This window comes from Hyla sarda, chromosome 1 (assembly GCF_029499605.1).
Source record: "Hyla sarda isolate aHylSar1 chromosome 1, aHylSar1.hap1, whole genome shotgun sequence".
NCBI lineage: Eukaryota > Metazoa > Chordata > Amphibia > Anura > Hylidae > Hyla > Hyla sarda.
In genome coordinates, this window is record NC_079189.1 from 540,776,508 (window position 1) to 540,795,109 (window position 18,602).

The following is an 18,602-nucleotide window of genomic DNA, read 5'->3' on the forward strand; positions in this document are numbered from 1 at the left end:
CACTCAAATAAGTTCCCGGGTGCAATGGCATGAAATAACATAGAATCAATCCAACAGAAAGAATTGAATAGAAAATGCAGCACTCACCGGGAATCATGCAAGTAAAATCAGCTTCTTTATTCAAAGACGGTACAGCGGCTTGGATGTTCGGGGGAGCAGTTGGACAGGTGTGCAGGGGGGGGGGGGGGAGGAGATAGGCGACGGACCGTATTGTGCACGCAGCACTTCGTCAGGCCATACGTCATGCCGCTGAGGGGAGGGTTCTTATACCTACTTCCGCAGGTAAGAACCATGGTAACACATAAACAACAACAATTGCATGCTATGTGAAAGTAAAAACAATCCAATTAAAACTAACAACCCTTTACAGCACATGTGAAACAATGTAAGTGTCAATACATAATGATTTGAGCTTATAATAGTGCGGCAGCCTCTATTTCGCTACGTTAATTTATCTATATTAGTTATCTACTTATTTTTCTTTAATTCAAATTTTTTCCTATTTTTGGAGGACATTTTGGGGCTTCAGAACCAATTACCAGGTTTCCATAGAGTTATGGTCTCAACATACAATGGTTTCAACATACAATGGTCGTCCTGGAACCAATTAATATTGTAACTTGAGGGACTACTGTACTTTATTTCTAGGTTGCCCCACCCCAGTTTAAGCTGATTACTGGGAGTCCCAACAAAGAATATGTTATAATAACAAGTTTGTTGGCTTGAGACCCTTTTAACAAGTAGGAATTTTCCAAAGTGGATAATCCCTTTAAACTGGAAAATATTTTTATTGGATAATTTGTCATACTCCACTTTTACATAGAGGATGTGTAATTAAAATGGATGATAGACATTATATAGTATTTTACTTGCTTTTCATTTATTTCAAATGAATCAATGGAAATTTTTGAATTTGACCCAAGGAATCCTGTGTTATGTTGCCTGCTGCTACATTCCTACTCATCTCACTCATCCCACCAATTGGCAGTGGCCAGTTAGTCATCGACCTGCTGTCGCTTGGTCATCCCAATGATTATAATTATAAGTGCCAGATATGGTTCCAGTACTGAAAAAAGATACTTGACTCAATTGTGATGTTGCCATTTTTTTGAGTAATTATCACAACCTTTTTGGCTTGAACATGGCACAGTGTTCTGCAGATTTCTAGGAAAGCAGCATATTTAGGGACCGTTCAGTGGTATACTTTTGAGTATTATTTCCCCCAACCACAACAATACATATCTATGGGAGATATGGTTAAGCTGTTTATGTATTTCACATGGAGTGAGCCATGTTCATGCTTTGCCTTGGCTCCAATTGTTTCTCAGTCCTGCAAACCTACGTATGGGCATAGCTGCGGGATTGGTATGAAATGTACCAGAAATGTTGGCTGCAAGGGGGGGCTCAACAAACCATTATGCCCCGTCAAAGATGTTTAGATACAGATTTAGGAAAGCAAACTAAATCTCTGCCCTGGGTGAAAGAAACCCTAGCTACAAGTCTATAGCAAGGTTTAATGATACTAAGAATCACTGAACTCCAACCAATATAATATTTATTGCCTACCTAGAGATGAAAAAGCTCCCATTATCACTTGAATGCTTTGTGTTAGTCAGCAGAAACCACCATCTTAAAGGGTTACTCCGCCCTTAGACATCTTATCCCCTGTGCAAAGGATAGGGGATAAGATGTGTGATCGCGGGGGTCCTGCAGCTGGGGACCCCCGTGATCTCGGCTGCAGCACCCCAGACATCCGGTGCATGGAGCGAACTTTGCTCGATGAGTGGCGATGCGCGGCGGAGGCTCATGACGTCACAACCACGCTCCACTCATGATGTCACGGTCACGCCCCCTCAATGCAAGTCCATGGGAATGGGCATGACTGCCATCATGCCCCCTCCCATAGACTTGCATTGAGGGAGTGTGGCCCCCATATTCCTCATACTTCCACCCTTCTACCTTCACATTGTGCTAGTGCATGTTCCAGTCTCTCCCCATCCCCAGGGGCGCATGTCTTGGACACTGTGCTGCTGTTCTTGCAGTGCTGCAGCTCCACTCTGTGGTGCAGTTGAGGTGAGGTGATGTGGATGTCCGGGCGGCAGGCCCTGCTGAGGAGGAGCGGAGCGTGCAGCAGCATTGCTGCGCTCCTTTGTCTGACTGCCAGCTCCAGCCACTGTCGGGACATAATCAGGACAGCAGTATAGTTAGTGGCAGTAAAAGTTTTAACTTACTTGCGGGTGGCACCCTCAGCAAGTTGGTGCTCTAGGCCAGCGCTTAGTTTGCCTATAGGTGGAGCCAGCCCGGCCAGTAGTTGAATGGTGAATACTGACCATTAGTGCTGCTTGGATCTGAAAGTGATTTTTAAAGAATATCCGCTGCATGCTCCAGTGGTCGCTGGCAGGTTCCATGACAATATCACAACTAAGTCACTTGAAAACAAGAGCATATACGGGAGCATGTCTAGAAAATGTTGTAATAGCAACATGGGAGATCACATGGGAGGTTTTGACTGACCCCAATTTTTCTTCCTTGCTTACAAAAGTGTATACCCTCCACCGGAAAAGATGCAGAACAACACTTTTTGTCATCCATCAGGTTAAAAGGGTCCTGGAGTGGTAGCAGGCTTCCATGTACATATTGTATGTTTGATACGCAGCACTAGCACACCCTTAAGGCCCATTCACATTATGGAGTTTCAGAGCAGAGAAATTCTGCTTGGAGATTCTGGTGCATCAGCCTCCTGTAGTTTTCTATGGGATTTGCTGCTCCATGTGCAGAATTACAAATTCTGGACTCCCCCAAAAGAATCAACATGTTCAACCTGTCCGCAAAACCGCTCGGAAAAGTATAGCATAGTACCAACTGATCCCGGTCTGATTGGAGAATATTTCTTAGTGTGAATGAGCCCTTGTATACTGAGCAAATTCTGCTCAGAATTTCCGAGATGACTCCTCTTGCTGCAGCAATGATTCTGCTGCTCTATTCACACATTGGAAGTTCCGTAGAATATATGTTCATTCTTTGGGACTTTGAATTTCAGGGGTTAATTTCGGTTGAAAATTTGGCGTGAAATTAACCCTCGATTCTGGGTGGCGCAGATCCGCTGAGGAAAATCAGCAAGGACATTCCTTGCTGAATTTTCTCAGCGTAAGGGCCCTAAACTACCTAGCCAAAATTGAAATATCCTCTTTTGGTAAGTTTTAGTTAGATTTTTTGCTTATTCCAAAGCACATTTCTGAAATCTGCTCACGTAGTAATTTTTTTTTTTTTTACTTTGCAGTGGTCAGGTATTTATCAAATGCGGTAGTCGCTATTTATGAAGAAAAAAAGTCACATCTCCATTTAAAGGGTACCTCTCATCAAAAAAACTTTTGATATATTATAGATTAATGTATGCAGAATAACTTTACAATTGCATGTTATTAAAAAATATGCTTTTTTCTATTTAATTTTCCACTTTGAAGAAATGACCACTAGGGGTCTCCCTACCAGTCCTGGCAGCAAGTATTTCAGACTCATGCTGGAGTCCTAAACACTACAAGCTGCCAGTCTGCTTTGTTCACAAAGGAGAACACTCAGAGCTGCCAGCCTGCTTTGTTCACAGCCTGTTTGGCTGTGAACAAAGCAGGCTGGCAGCTCTGAGTGTTTAGGACTCCAGCATGAGTCAGAAATGCTTGCTGACAGGACTGATCGGGAAAAATACAATAGAAAGAAGCATATTTTTCATTAACATGCTATTGGAAAGCTATTCAACATTCATTAATCTAAAATATATCAAAAGTTTATTTGATGAGAGGTACCCTTTAAAAGTCGCATATGTATTCCAGGTCCAACCTGATTTACAGAAAGTGCATATGTCTGCAGAAAAGGAAATTAACACCCACTTTATCAACTGTTCTTGTTCTGCATCATGAAACAAAGCTACTACATTAATGTTAATTATAGTATAAAAAATATTATAGTGACACCCCGACCTACGATGGCCCCGACATACGATAATTTCAACATACGATGGCCTCTCAGAGGCCATCGCATGTTGAAGGCAGCATCAACATACGATGCTTTTTTATGTCGGGGCCATTGCATAAACGGCTATCCAGCAGCGCAGACTGCTTCAGCTGCCACCGGATAGCCGTTTACAGTGCCCCGTGAGCTCCGGTGATGTCTCTTACCTGTCCTCGGGGCTCCGGAGCGTCATCTTCGGGATTCCCTGCATCGCTGGCGCTCTCCATCGTCGTCATCACGTCGCCACGCACGCCGTCCCGTCATCCAATAGGAGCGCGTGCATAGTGACGTGATGGCGGCGACGGAGAGCGACGATCCCGGGGAAGCAGAGACGTCCGGAGCATCAGGGACACCACGGGGACGCGACGACAGCGATGGAGGGCGACATCCAGGGCAGCGATGACGGGTTCAGAGCGAGGGAAGGGTGAGTATGACTTCCTATTCTTTATATTGCACGGATCCCTCAACATACGATGGTTTCAACAAACGATGGTTCATTTGGAACGGATTACCATTGTATGTTGAGGGACCACTGTATAACTATTAACTCTCTAGTAACACTACTGGTAATAAACGGTAGATAAAGAACTTCGGCTATTAACATAAAGGAAAACTTTTCTGCTATAAAAAATACTTTTGTAAGCGGGTTTCCTGGGTTTTGCTTACGTGCGATTTATTTATCAAGGTCGTGCGACTATTTGATAAATAGGTCGCATGTAAGCAAAAGTATACAAAAATTGTGATATAAAAGCCATACATGTGAAAAGAATGATATATCTCCTTCTGTATTAGTGTAGGTGGATAGGTGAACACTGCCCATCAGCTGGTGACACGCGCTCCTGTCCCTCTCCTGGACGCGCAGTCGCAGACTACAGCCTCTTGGCCCACTGAGGACCAGACCTTGTACTGCGCATGCACAGCCTTTCAGGAGCTTGGGTAACGTCAGCGCGCATGCGCGTTGTGGTTCCTCCTAGTTTCAGTTACGTCTCCTCCTCCTCTGGCTGTGAATGTGACCGGCAGAGGCGCCTCATCGCCCGCACCCCACCTCCTCCAGAGCCCCGTCCCGTCCTCCCCTCCTCCTCCTGTTTCCCCGGCATCGGCTGGCGTCAGCTCTCCTCGTTTTTCAAACAATAACAGTCGGTGTGTGCCCACCGAGCGCGGGAGGGAGGCCGGCAACCGGCAGTGAGAAGGCACCGGGGTACGGAGGAGGAGGAGGCGGCATGGCAGCCAGCTTCGGCAAGATTCAGATCGGGATCTATGTGGAGATCAAGAGGAGCGATGGTGAGTAGTGTCTGCGATCTCCATTCATTCGTGTGCCGGGGAGCCGCCATTGTGCTGGAGTCTCCCGGGGAGGGCTGGGCAGCCGCAGCGAGCGGATGGAGAGGGGATGAGGATGTGACCATTGTCAGGCCGGGGGTCAGAACGATCATGGGGCTGATTGGGGATCAGCTGCATTATGGTCACATGGTGGAGTAGTAGAAATGGCCCAGGATGCCATGGCTACCAAGGAGCGCGGGGTGGCAGGCTTGGCACAGGCCCCAGCAAGGGGGACATCTGCCATTGCAAGTGCTGAGAGACATGTGTGAGATGGGCCAAGGCACAGGGGGTCTGTGAAGGGAAGGTTGGAGAATGGGGTGTCTGTGAGAGACAGACTGAGATAAGGGGTGTGAGAGATGGACCGGAGCGTGGGGTGTCTGCGTGAGATGGGACGGAGCGTGGGGTGTCTGCGTGAGATGGGACGGAGCGTGGGGTGTCTGCGTGAGATGGGACGGAGCGTGGGGTGTCTGCGTGAGATGGGACGGAGCGTGGGGTGTCTGCGTGAGATGGGACGGAGCGTGGGGTGTCTGCGTGAGATGGGACGGAGCGTGGGGTGTCTGCGTGAGATGGGACGGAGCGTGGGGTGTCTGCGTGAGATGGGACGGAGCGTGGGGTGTCTGCGTGAGATGGGACGGAGCGTGGGGTGTCTGCGTGAGACGGGACGGCGCGTGGGGTGTCTGCGTGAGACGGGACGGCGCGTGGGGTGTCTGCGCGTGAGACGGGACGGCGCGTGGGGTGTCTGCGTGAGATGGAGCGTGGGGTGTCTGCGTGAGATGGAGCGTGGGGTGTCTGCGTGAGATGGAGCGTGGGGTGTCTGCGTGAGATGGAGCGTGGGGTGTCTGCGTGAGATGGAGCGTGGGGTGTCTGCGTGAGATGGAGCGTGGGGTGTCTGCGTGAGATGGAGCGTGGGGTGTCTGCGTGAGATGGAGCGTGGGGTGTCTGCGTGAGATGGAGCGTGGGGTGTCTGCGTGAGATGGAGCGTGGGGTGTCTGCGTGAGATGGAGCGTGGGGTGTCTGCGTGAGATGGAGCGTGGGGTGTCTGCGTGAGATGGAGCGTGGGGTGTCTGCGTGAGATGGAGCGTGGGGTGTCTGCGTGAGATGGAGCGTGGGGTGTCTGCGTGAGATGGAGCGTGGGGTGTCTGCGTGAGATGGAGCGTGGGGTGTCTGCGTGAGATGGAGCGTGGGGTGTCTGCGTGAGATGGAGCGTGGGGTGTCTGCGTGAGATGGAGCGTGGGGTGTCTGCGTGAGATGGAGCGTGGGGTGTCTGCGTGAGATGGGACGGAGCGTGGGGTGTCTGCGTGAGATGGGACGGAGCGTGGGGTGTCTGCGTGAGATGGGACGGAGCGTGGGGTGTCTGCGTGAGACGGGACGGAGCGTGGGGTGTCTGCGTGAGACGGGACGGCGCGTGGGGTGTCTGCGCGTGAGACGGGACGGCGCGTGGGGTGTCTGCGCGTGAGACGGGACGGCGCGTGGGGTGTCTGCGTGAGATGGAGCGTGGGGTGTCTGCGTGAGATGGAGCGTGGGGTGTCTGCGTGAGATGGAGCGTGGGGTGTCTGCGTGAGACGGAGCGTGGGGTGTCTGCGTGAGACGGAGCGTGGGGTGTCTGCGTGAGATGGGACGGAGCGTGGGGTGTCTGCGTGAGATGGGACGGAGCGTGGGGTGTCTGCGTGAGATGGGACGGAGCGTGGGGTGTCTGCGTGAGATGGGACGGAGCGTGGGGTGTCTGCGTGAGATGGGACGGAGCGTGGGGTGTCTGCGTGAGATGGGACGGAGCGTGGGGTGTCTGCGTGAGATGGGACGGAGCGTGGGGTGTCTGCGTGAGATGGGACGGAGCGTGGGGTGTCTGCGTGAGATGGGACGGCGCGTGGGGTGTCTGCGCGTGAGACGGGACGGCGCGTGGGGTGTCTGCGCGTGAGACGGGACGGCGCGTGGGGTGTCTGCGTGAGATGGAGCGTGGGGTGTCTGCGTGAGATGGAGCGTGGGGTGTCTGCGTGAGATGGGACGGAGCGTGGGGTGTCTGCGTGAGACGGGACGGAGCGTGGGGTGTCTGCGTGAGACGGGACGGCGCGTGGGGTGTCTGCGTGAGACGGGACGGAGCGTGGGGTGTCTGCGTGAGACGGGACGGCGCGTGGGGTGTCTGCGCGTGAGACGGGACGGCGCGTGGGGTGTCTGCGCGTGAGACGGGACGGCGCGTGGGGTGTCTGCGTGAGATGGAGCGTGGGGTGTCTGCGTGAGATGGAGCGTGGGGTGTCTGCGTGAGATGGAGCGTGGGGTGTCTGCGTGAGACGGAGCGTGGGGTGTCTGCGTGAGATGGGACGGAGCGTGGGGTGTCTGCGTGAGATGGGACGGAGCGTGGGGTGTCTGCGTGAGATGGGACGGAGCGTGGGGTGTCTGCGTGAGATGGGACGGAGCGTGGGGTGTCTGCGTGAGATGGGACGGAGCGTGGGGTGTCTGCGTGAGATGGGACGGAGCGTGGGGTGTCTGCGTGAGATGGGACGGAGCGTGGGGTGTCTGCGTGAGATGGGACGGAGCGTGGGGTGTCTGCGTGAGATGGGACGGCGCGTGGGGTGTCTGCGCGTGAGACGGGACGGCGCGTGGGGTGTCTGCGCGTGAGACGGGACGGCGCGTGGGGTGTCTGCGTGAGATGGAGCGTGGGGTGTCTGCGTGAGATGGAGCGTGGGGTGTCTGCGTGAGATGGGACGGAGCGTGGGGTGTCTGCGTGAGACGGGACGGAGCGTGGGGTGTCTGCGTGAGACGGGACGGAGCGTGGGGTATCTGCGTGAGACGGGACGACGCGTGGGGTGTCTGCGCGTGAGACGGGACGGCGCGTGGGGTGTCTGCGTGAGATGGAGCGTGGGGTGTCTGCGTGAGATGGAGCGTGGGGTGTCTGCGTGAGATGGAGCGTGGGGTGTCTGCGTGAGATGGAGCGTGGGGTGTCTGCGTGAGATGGAGCGTGGGGTGTCTGCGTGAGATGGAGCGTGGGGTGTCTGCGTGAGACGGGACGTGGGGTGTCTGCGCGTGAGGCGGGACGTGGGGTGTCTGCGCGTGAGGCGGGACGGGACGTGGGGTGTCTGCGCGTGTGGCTGGACGGCGCGTGGGGTGTCTGCGCGTGAGACGGGACGGCGCGTGGGGTGTCTGCGTGAGATGGAGCGTGGGGTGTCTGCGTGAGATGGGACGGAGCGTGGGGTGTCTGCGTGAGATGGGACGGAGCGTGGGGTGTCTGCGTGAGACGGGACGGAGCGTGGGGTGTCTGCGTGAGACGGGACGGAGCGTGGGGTGTCTGCGTGAGACGGGACGGAGCGTGGGGTATCTGCGTGAGACGGGACGACGCGTGGGGTGTCTGCGCGTGAGACGGGACGGCGCGTGGGGTGTCTGCGTGAGATGGAGCGTGGGGTGTCTGCGTGGGGTGTCTGCGTGAGATGGAGCGTGGGGTGTCTGCGTGAGATGGAGCGTGGGGTGTCTGCGTGAGATGGAGCGTGGGGTGTCTGCGTGAGATGGAGCGTGGGGTGTCTGCGCGTGAGACGGGACGTGGGGTGTCTGCGCGTGAGACGGGACGTGGGGTGTCTGCGCGTGAGACGGGACGTGGGGTGTCTGCGCGTGAGGCGGGACGTGGGGTGTCTGCGCGTGAGGCGGGACGGGACGTGGGGTGTCTGCGCGTGTGGCTGGACGGGACGTGGGGTGTCTGCGCGTGAGGCGGGACGGGGCGTGGGGTGTCTGCGCGTGAGGCGGGACGGGGCGTGGGGTGTCTGCGCGCGGGACGGGGCGTGGGGTGTCTGCGCGTGGGACGGGGCGTGGGGTGTCTGCGCGTGAGGCGGGACGGGGCGTGGGGTGTCTGCGCGTGGGGCGGGGTGGGGCGTGGGGTGTCTGCGCGCGGGGCGGGGCGTGGGGTGTCTGCGCGCGAGGCGGGGCGTGGGGTGTCTGCGCGCGAGGCGGGGCGGGGCGTGGGGTGTCTGCGCGCGAGGCGGGGCGGGGCGTGGGGTGTCTGCGCGTGAGGCGGGGCGGGGCGTGGGGTGTCTGCGCGTGAGGCGGGGCGGGGCGTGTGGGGTGTCTGCGCGTGAGGCGGGGCGGCGCGTGGGGTGTCTGCGCGTGAGGCGGCGCGGCGCGTGGGGTGTCTGCGCGTGAGGCGGGGCGGCGCGTGGGGTGTCTGCGCGTGAGGCGGGGCGGCGCGTGGGGTGTCTGCGCGTGAGGCGGGACGGCGCGTGGGGTGTCTGCGCGTGAGGCGGGACGGCGCGTGGGGTGTCTGCGCGTGAGGCGGGACGGCGCGTGGGGGGTGTGTGTGTGTGTGTGTGTGTGTGTGTGTGTGTGTGTGTGCGTGTGTTTGCGGAATGGGTCAAGGCAAAGGGTGTCTGCGTGGTGCTGGCCGGGGAGAGTGGTTTCTGTATGAGATGGGCCCCAGACGTGGGGTGTCTGCTTAAAAACAGGTTTGGTTGTTTCTGTGAGGGGGTCTGCCTGAAACAGGTGTGGGGTGTCTGTATGGGAAAGGTTGGAGTGTGGGGTGTCTGTATGGGAAAGGTTGGAGTGTGGGGTGTCTGCGTAGGATGTGGGGTGTCTGCGTAGGATGTGGGGTGGCTGCTGCCTTCTATCATTCTCCTGTCCTTCTTAGTGGTGTGCCCCGTGTGGGGGTCCAAGTGGCATCTTGTGACTGTACCTGATATACAGTTGTTGGCACCATGGCTGGGCATTCCACAGGAGCCAGTGCCCAAGAACCTAGAAATGAGTTGCTGTCATGTGACTGTAGTTCTTGTCTCTTGGTCACATTGACCAGTGTCTTTAGCTTTTTGGCCACGCCTGTGGGGTCCTGGTATAGTATCTTTGACACTTGTCACATTATGATTTTATAGGAATCCTAGTTGTACCTTTTTATCCCCATTGAAGCCTCAGTGCACTGTGCTTAACCCCCTGGGGTATATCTGATTTTATGCAGTTAGGGCACAGGATGGCGGCGGAGGTGTGTTGTGGTGTCACTTTCCCTAGCAACCAGCGGTTCCACAGCTGACAGACAGGCTCCACCTGGGAGAGCTCCGGGATGCAACGTCTCAGCTTTCATTAACCCCTTTTCTCCCTGTATATGGCGTCTTTGTCTGGTGAACATTATTCATCACCTTTTTCTTGGTGCCTCGTTTCGCAGTCAGAGCACAGGCAGGCGAGTCTCAGGCGCTGCAGAACGATGGCTGTTAACTCTGCGTGGCCCAGCAAGGTCTGAGTTGCGTTATAAGCTACGATCCTTCCATGCTGTATTTTGGCTGAGGACGAGCCTGTGCGCCCCCCCCCCAAGTTTAATCCGTAGTGCTGTATGTGCGAGGAGCAGCAGGATTTGCAGTTGCAGCACGTTGTGGTGACACGCTCCCCTCCTCTGTGAATGTTTTAGCTTATCATTGCCACAGTAACCGGGATCACTACAATGAATGACTGAATTGTCAGACGCTCGCTGTGTACGCTACAATGCTGCTTGGTGGGTTGAATGGGCTTGGCAGGCGTAACGTTTATCTTCTGCTGTCGGGCCTAGGATTTGCGGGTACAATGTGTAATCCCTTTGTGACCCTGTGTAAAGACCATAGCCATATATATATATATATATTTTTTTTTTTTTTTTTTTTTGGGGGGGGGGGGGGATTTTGGTTGCTCAGATCCATGTCTATGAAGTAGTAATGAGAATGCGGAGAGTAGTAACTAAAGCCCCCTGCCTGCCAGCCTTCAGTACCCCCCTCCTCATTCTAGGCAGTAGCATATCTTCTCCACGGGGTGTGCAGTGCACTGCATTAGGATGCCCGGCCTTGCCTGCCGATTGGTCCCTATTACCTATCATCCTATCGCTGGCACTACATGCAAGTGCCAGGACTTGTTGCTATGGCCAGATTAGGGGGGGGGGGGAACGCTTTCGTTACAGGATCACGTGCAGTTCTCAAGCCTCACAATGCTTGTGCAAACTTATGACGTATGCTGAATCATCCATGACTAGATGCTTATACAGCTGGGATCTAGGTCACTTTTATTATACTTTTAATGCCTGCTTCCTGTATTACGACATAGTGTCAAGTACCATGCACATCATGTGGCAGGATGCTCCGACTGCGGGGGAACTCTCTTCAGTTTGTCCAATATGAATGGTACTTCATGGAAAGATCATAGAAACAGAGACTATAAACCAGTGGTCTCCAAACTTTGGACTTAAAGGGGGTATTCCAGGCAAAAACTTTTTTTATATATCAACTGGCTCCGGAAAGTTAAACAGATTTGTAAATTACTTCTATTAAACTTCTATTACTTCTTAATCCTTCCAATAGTTATTAGCTTCTGAAGTTAAGTTGTTGTTTTCTGTCTAACTGCTTTCTGATGACTCATGTCCCGGGAGCTGTGCAGTTCCTATGGGGATATTCTCCCATCATGCACAGCTCCCAGGACGTGACATCATCATTAGACAGAAAACTTCAGAAGCTAATAATTATTGGAAGGATTAAGATTTTTTAATAGACATAATTTACAAATCTGTTTAACTTTCCGGAGCCAGTTGATATATAAAAAAAAGTTTTTGCCTGGAATACCCCTTTAAAGCGTACCCGTCAGATCCAACAAAAAACCTTATTTAATTTATTTAAATCTATCACTCAGTACCTAATCCTGACCATGTACATCTAATTTTTATGTGTCTAGCTATTTAATTTATTTTTATATTACAGTTTTAATTTAGCTCACTAGTCTGAATTCCTCTCAAAGGGAGGGGGCGTGGCCTCATTGTGCAGGTCTCCGCCCCCTCCCTCAGTATGCTGTCTGCTCACATCTCCCCTAGCATTAGCAAAACTACAACTCCCAGCGTGTCCTCACTGACAGTAGCGGGGCACAAGCTGACAGTGGGAGGATTTTTCCTCTAGCTGTGAGCCCTGTGCTCACAGCTGTCAATCAACGAAGTGTGTCCATGACATAGGTGATGATGCATGGACACAGCAGGACTAGTATGTGTCCAAGCAGGCGGGGGGAGCAGTTGTTTGACTGGCTTTTTCATTGTTTGATTGGTCTGGCATGCTTTACAACATATCAAAAGTTATTGTATTTTACAGTGCCCATTTAAAGATGTTGCAAAACTACAGCTCCCAGCATGCCCTGACAGCCAACAGCCGTAAGGGGGGGGGGGTGACATGCCTGAGCCCCTCACTATAAATCCTTGCTCCCAGAGAGGACATATAAAAATGGGTTATGCAGACTAAATAACTCCTAAGGACTAGACAAGCACTATTTTTGCTAACTTTGCTTCAAGAGGGGCCATATGTTAGTCGGGAGCGGTAGGGGACTCCGTTAGCATGTGACTTTGCGGCTGAACTGGACGTTGCCACTTCATCTGAGCTCTTACAATTGCAGATATGTGGCAACCAGACCTGTGGAAATGACAAAATGATGGAAGTTGGGTCAGTCATCCTTAGTAGAGATGAGCGAACTTACAGTAAATTTGATTCGTCACGAACTTCTCGGCTCGGCAGTTGATGACTTTTCCTGCATGAATTAGTTCAGCTTTCAGGTGCTCCCGTGGGCTGGAAAAGGTGGATACAGTCCTAGGAGACTCTTTCCTAGGAATGTATCCACCTTTTCCAGCCCACCGGAGCACCTGAAAGCTGAACACATTTATGCAGGATAAGTCAGCAACTGCCGAGCCGAGAAGTTCGCGACGAATCGAATTTACTGTAAGTTCGCTCATCTCTAATCCTTAGTATAAGGCAGTGTTCCCAACCAGGGTGCCTCCAGCTGTTGCAAAACTACAACTCTCAGCATGCCCGGACAGCCTTCGGCTGTCCGGGCATGCTGGGAGTTGTAGTTTTGCAACAGCTGGAGGCACCCTGGTTGGGAAACCCTGGTATATGGTGTATAGGCACCTTTTAGTTTTACATTTAGTTTGACATATAACGTTGTCTGTAATAAGGAAACATGTCGGGATTCCTTGTTGCCCTTGGACTGGGCAGCATAAATCTTCCCTTTTGCGGTAGGACACTGAAAACACTGGTTTTCCTCTAGGCCCCATACACATGACAGAACCTCTAAGTCCTGCCCTACAGGCTCTGTCAGATGCAAAATGTATGGAGCTATTTTGTTCTGAAAGCCATGGTTCTGCTGTGGAATGCCTCAAGTATACAGAACTTTCTTTACCCCTGCAGAAGAGACCTCGCACCGGAGGGCATGCCTCTCCACACTTCACTTCTGGTTTCCCGTTCAGTGGATAGGGATCATGGGGTGATGTTGTCTCCCTCAAGATACCTGGATATCTCTGAACTTCGGGCCGCTGGTACCACGGCTTCTGTATGATTAGGAGGACTCCCTGGAAGCATGAGACTTCTTTTGGAGCAGCACCAAACCTGAATGTTGTTCCTCCCAGCTGGTGGCGCTGCTCCCCCCCTCTTTTGCCTTTAAAGAGTACCTGTCGTCAACTTTTGCTATCTTATTCCTTATGTAATGTTATGCCTTTTTGCCATATATCTTCATTAAAAAAAAAAAAAAAACAAACAAACAATCTTTCCATCAGTTTTTTACCTTTGAAAAAGTGGCCACTAGGTGTCACTGTTCTGTAGCATTCAGCAGGCCCTGCATAGCCCTCGGACTTGTGCCGAACTGGCACAAGTCCGAACTCCGGAAGTGCTGGTGGGGCGGGACATGAGTGCGGCTCTGCATATTTCTCGCTCCCTGCCTGTCATTCATACAGGTGGGAGCGAGCCCCTGCAGCAGAAAAATCTAACAGGCGTGAGAAGACTTTATGAAGTCATAACTCAAGAAAGAATGGGCCAAATTAAAAAAGAAAAAGTGCGAGGGATTTAGGATGAAGAGGGGGAACAGACAAGGAAGAACATAATCCCTTTTTACTTGGTGGTGGGTCATGTATGGAGCCTCCTCCTTTGCGGGCCCATCCTCAGACAGAAAATAACTCAACTCCAGCAGCTGATAATTATTGGTAGGATTAAGAGAGAGAAGAGAAAAGTGGGCAGCACAACCGGGTTGACTGTGGTGCTAACTGGTTGACTCGGTCCCAAGTCCCAAAAGTATATGTAGAAAGACAGCAGCACTCCAGGGTGTATGTGAATAATGTGCGGCTTTATTCACCAAAACATCAGAGGTTGCGACGTTTCAGCCTTCTCACAAGGCCTTTGTCTTTCCACATATACATATATATATATATATATATATATATATATCTCAAGTTTTTTCTTGGAATACCCCTTTAATCCTTCCAGTACTTATTAGCTGCTGTATACTACAGAGAAAGTTCTTTTCTTTTTTTTTTATTTCTTTTGTCTGTCCACAATGCTCTCTGCTGACACCTCTGTCCATGTCAGGAACTGTCCAGAGCAGGAGGGAGCAGTGTGGACAGACAAAATAAATTCAAAAAGAAAAGCACTTTCTCTGTAGTATACAGCAGCTAATAAGTACTGGAAGGATTAATATTTTTTTAATAGAAGTAATTTACAAATCTGTTAAACTTTCTGGCACCAGTTGATTTAAAATAAATTGTTTTCCACCGGAGTACCCCTTTAAGAAAGGCGTTTGAAACTCTCTAAACCAAGATCTCTAAAATCTAGTGCAGGACTGTAGCGCAAACATGTATCCTGGCTACGTTCAGACACACATTCAGGACACAGCCTTGGGGGGTTGAAGGTCTTGCAGATAGCACATTATTGTAACATTGTGATACTGAGGCTTCATGTCATGCCTGGTGATGTGAAAAAAAAAAAACTGTGACCCTGCGGGAAGCTTTTGAGCAGCTGCAGGAGTCGCATTTGTCCGCAGGGTCACAGTTTTTTTTTTTTTTTCGCATCACCATAAGAAAAACATAATTTGCTAATAGGCAACTAAGGTCCCTTTTACATGGGCAGATACAAAGCCCATTGGCTGTACGAGTTGGTCATCACTGATTGCAGTGTTTCTCAACCAGGGTGTCTCCAGCTGTTGCAAAACTACAACTCCCAGCATGCCTGGACAGCCTTTGGCTGTCCAGGCATGCTGGGAGTTGTAGTTTTGCAACAACTGGAGTCACCCTGGTTGAGAAACACTGGCTTATTGGCAGTGAATGGCTGCAGGACGATCACTGGATTGTGTTTTGTGTCCATTCACCTTCCTGGATTGTCAGCAGCTCATCCCCTATTTACACGATCTGTGCAATCCCATGGACGCCAAGCTATAATCAGATTGTTTGGCCAAAAATTACCCTGTGTAAAAGCCCTTAATAGGATATGCTTTAACCCCTTAAGGACTCAGCCCATTTGGGCCTTAACCCCTTAAGGACTCAGCCCATTTTGGCCTTAAGGACTCAGACAATTTAATTTTTACGTTTTCATTTTTTCCTCCTCGCCTTCTAAAAATCATAACTCTTTTATATTTCCATCCACAGACTAGTATGAGGGCTTGTTTTTTGCGCGACCAGTTGTCCTTTGTAATGACATCACTCATTATATCATAAAATGTATGGCGCAACCAAAAAACACTATTTTTGTGGGGAAATTAAAACGAAAAACGCAATTTTGCTAATTTTGGAAGGTTTTGTTTTCACGCCGTACAATTTATGGTAAAAATGACATGTGTTCTTTATTCTGAGGGTCAATACGATTAAAATGATACCCATTATTATATACTTTTATATTATTGTTGCGCTTAAAAAAAAATCACAAACTTTTTAACCAAATTAGTACGTTTATAATCCCTTTATTTTGATGACCTCTAACTTTTTTGTTTTTCCGTATAAGCGGCGGTATGGGGGCTCATTTTTTGCGCCATGATCTGTACTTTTTTTTGATACCACATTTGCATATAAAAAACTTTTAATACATTTTTTATAATTTTTTTTTAATAAAATGTATTAAAAAAGTAGGAATTTTGGACTTTTTTTTTATTTTTTTTCGTTCACGCCGTTCACCGTACGGGATCATTAACATTTTATTTTAATAGTTCGGACATTTACGCACGCGGCGATACCAAATATGTCTATAAAAAATGTTTTTTATGCTTTTTGGGGGTAAAATAGGAAAAAACGAACGTTTTACTTTTTTATTGGGGGAGGGGATTTTTCACTTTTTTTTTACTTTTACTTTTACATTTTTTTACATTTTTTTTACACTTGAATAGTCCCCATAGGGGACTATTCATAGCAATACCATGATTGCTAATACTGATCTGTTCTATGTATAGGACATAGAACAGATCAGTATTATCGGTCATCTCCTGCTCTGGTCTGCTCGATCACAGACCAGAGCAGGAGACGCCGGGAGCCGCACGGAGGAAGGTGAGGGGACCTCCGTGCGGCGTTATGAATGATCGGATCCCCGCAGCAGCGCTGCGGGCGATCCGATCGTTCATTTAAATCGCGAACTGCCGCAGATGCCGGGATCTGTATTGATCCCGGCACCTGAGGGGTTAATGGCGGACGCCCGCGAGATCGCGGGCGTCGGCCATTGCCGGCGGGTCCCTGGCTGCGATCAGCAGCCGGGATCAGCCGCGCATGACACGGGCATCGCTCCGATGCCCGCGGTTATGCTTAGGACGTAAATGTTCGTCCTGGTGCGTTAAGTACCACCTCACCAGGACGTACATTTACGTCCTGCGTCCTTAAGGGGTTAAGGACAATTTTATTTTTACGTTTTCGTTTTTTCCTCCTCTGCCTTCAAAAAATCATAACTCTTTTATATTTTCATCCACAGACTAGTATGAGGGCTTGTTTTTTGTGCGACCAGTTGTCCGTTGTAATGCCATCACTCACTTTACCATAAAATGTATGGTGCAACCAAAAAAATACTATTTGTGTGGGGAAATTAAACAGAAAACCGCAATTTTGCAAATTTTGGAATGTTTCGTTTTCACTCCGTACAATTTACAGTAAAAATGACGTGTTTTTTATTCTTTGGGTCAATATGATTAAAATGATACCCATGATAACATACTTTTCTATTACTGTTGCGCTTAAAAAAAAAAAATCGCAAACCTTTTAACCAAATTAGTACGTTTAAAATCCCCCCCCTATTTTGAAGACCTATAACTTTTTAATTTTTCCGTATAAGCTGCGGTATGAGGGCTCATTTTTTGTGCCGTGATCTGTACTTTTTATTGATACCATATTTGCTTACCGTATATACTCGAGTATAAGCCGACCCGAGTATAAGCCGAGACCCCTAATTTCAACCCAAAATCCCAGGAAAAGTTATTGACTCGAGTATAAGCCTAGGGTGGGAAATACCTCATCCCCCCTGTCATCATCCAGACGCGTCATTAACATCCTCATCATCCCCTTGTCATCATCCCACACATCCCCCCTTCATCATCCCCTTGTCATCATCCCACACATCCCCTTATCATCCCACACATCCCCCCTTCATCATCCCCTTGTCATCATCCCACACATCCCCTTATCATCCCACACATCCCCCCTTCATCATCCCCTTGTAATCATCCCACACCCCCCCCCCCCTTCATCATCCCCACCCCCCTTCATCATCCCCACACCCCCCCCCCCTTCATCATCCTCTTCTCATCATTCGCCCTCAGTGGTCTTCAACCTGCGGACCTCCAGAGGTTTCAAAACTACAACTCCCAGCAAGCCCGGGCAGCCATCGGCTGTCCGGGCTTGCTGGGAGTTGTAGTTTTGAAACCTCCGGAGGTCCGCAGGTTGAAGACCACTGCGGCCTTCAACATGCGGACCTCCAGAGGTTTCAAAACTACAACTCCCAGCAAGCCCGGGCAGCCATCGGCTGTCCGGGCTTGCTGGGAGTTGTAGTTTTGAAACCTCCGGAGGTCCGCAGGTTGAAGACCACTGCGGCCTTCAACATCATCCAGCCCCCTCTCACCCCCTTTAGTTCTGAGTACTCACCTCCGCTCGGCGCTGGTCCGGTCCTGCAGGGCTGTCCGGTAAGGAGGTGGTCCGGTGAGGAGGTGGTCCGGGCTGCTATCTTCACCGGGGGCGCCTCTTCTCCGCGCTTCCGGCCCGGAATAGAGCCGTTGCCTTGACAACGACGCATCTGCGTCGTTGTCAAGGCAACGTGACTATTCTGAGGCCGGGCCCGAAGCGCTTAGAAGAGGCCTCCCCGGTGAAGATAGCAGCCCGGACCACCTCCTCACCGGACCATCTCCTTACCGGACAGCCCTGCAGGACCGGACCAGCGCCGAGCGGAGGTGAGTACTCAGAACTAAAGGGGGTGAGAGGGGGCTGGATGATGTTGAAGGCCGCAGTGGTCTTCAACCTGCGGACCTCCGGAGGTTTCAAAACTACAACTCCCAGCAAGCCCGGACAGCCGATGGCTGCCCTGGCTTGCTGGGAGTTG

At 51.0% G+C, this 18,602-nt stretch overlaps 1 protein-coding gene across 5 annotated transcripts in view; it reads left to right on the forward strand.

Moving 5' to 3' along the window:
* The first annotated feature begins 4,918 nt into the window (after positions 1 to 4,918).
* The window catches only part of KIF2A (kinesin family member 2A), a 102,084-nt gene continuing 88,400 nt past the window's right edge, over positions 4,919 to 18,602 (forward strand). For 3 of the 5 annotated variants that reach the window (XR_008848050.1, XM_056541167.1, XM_056541181.1), the window contains exon 1: positions 4,919 to 5,286. Coding sequence is in view for 4 of the 5 variants with exons in the window: in XM_056541167.1 (XP_056397142.1) it covers positions 5,226 to 5,286 (61 nt within the window). In the remaining variant the exon portion in view is untranslated. The remainder of the gene's footprint in view (positions 5,287 to 18,602) is intronic. The other 2 variants (XM_056541190.1, XM_056541200.1) reach the window with 1 other exon arrangement.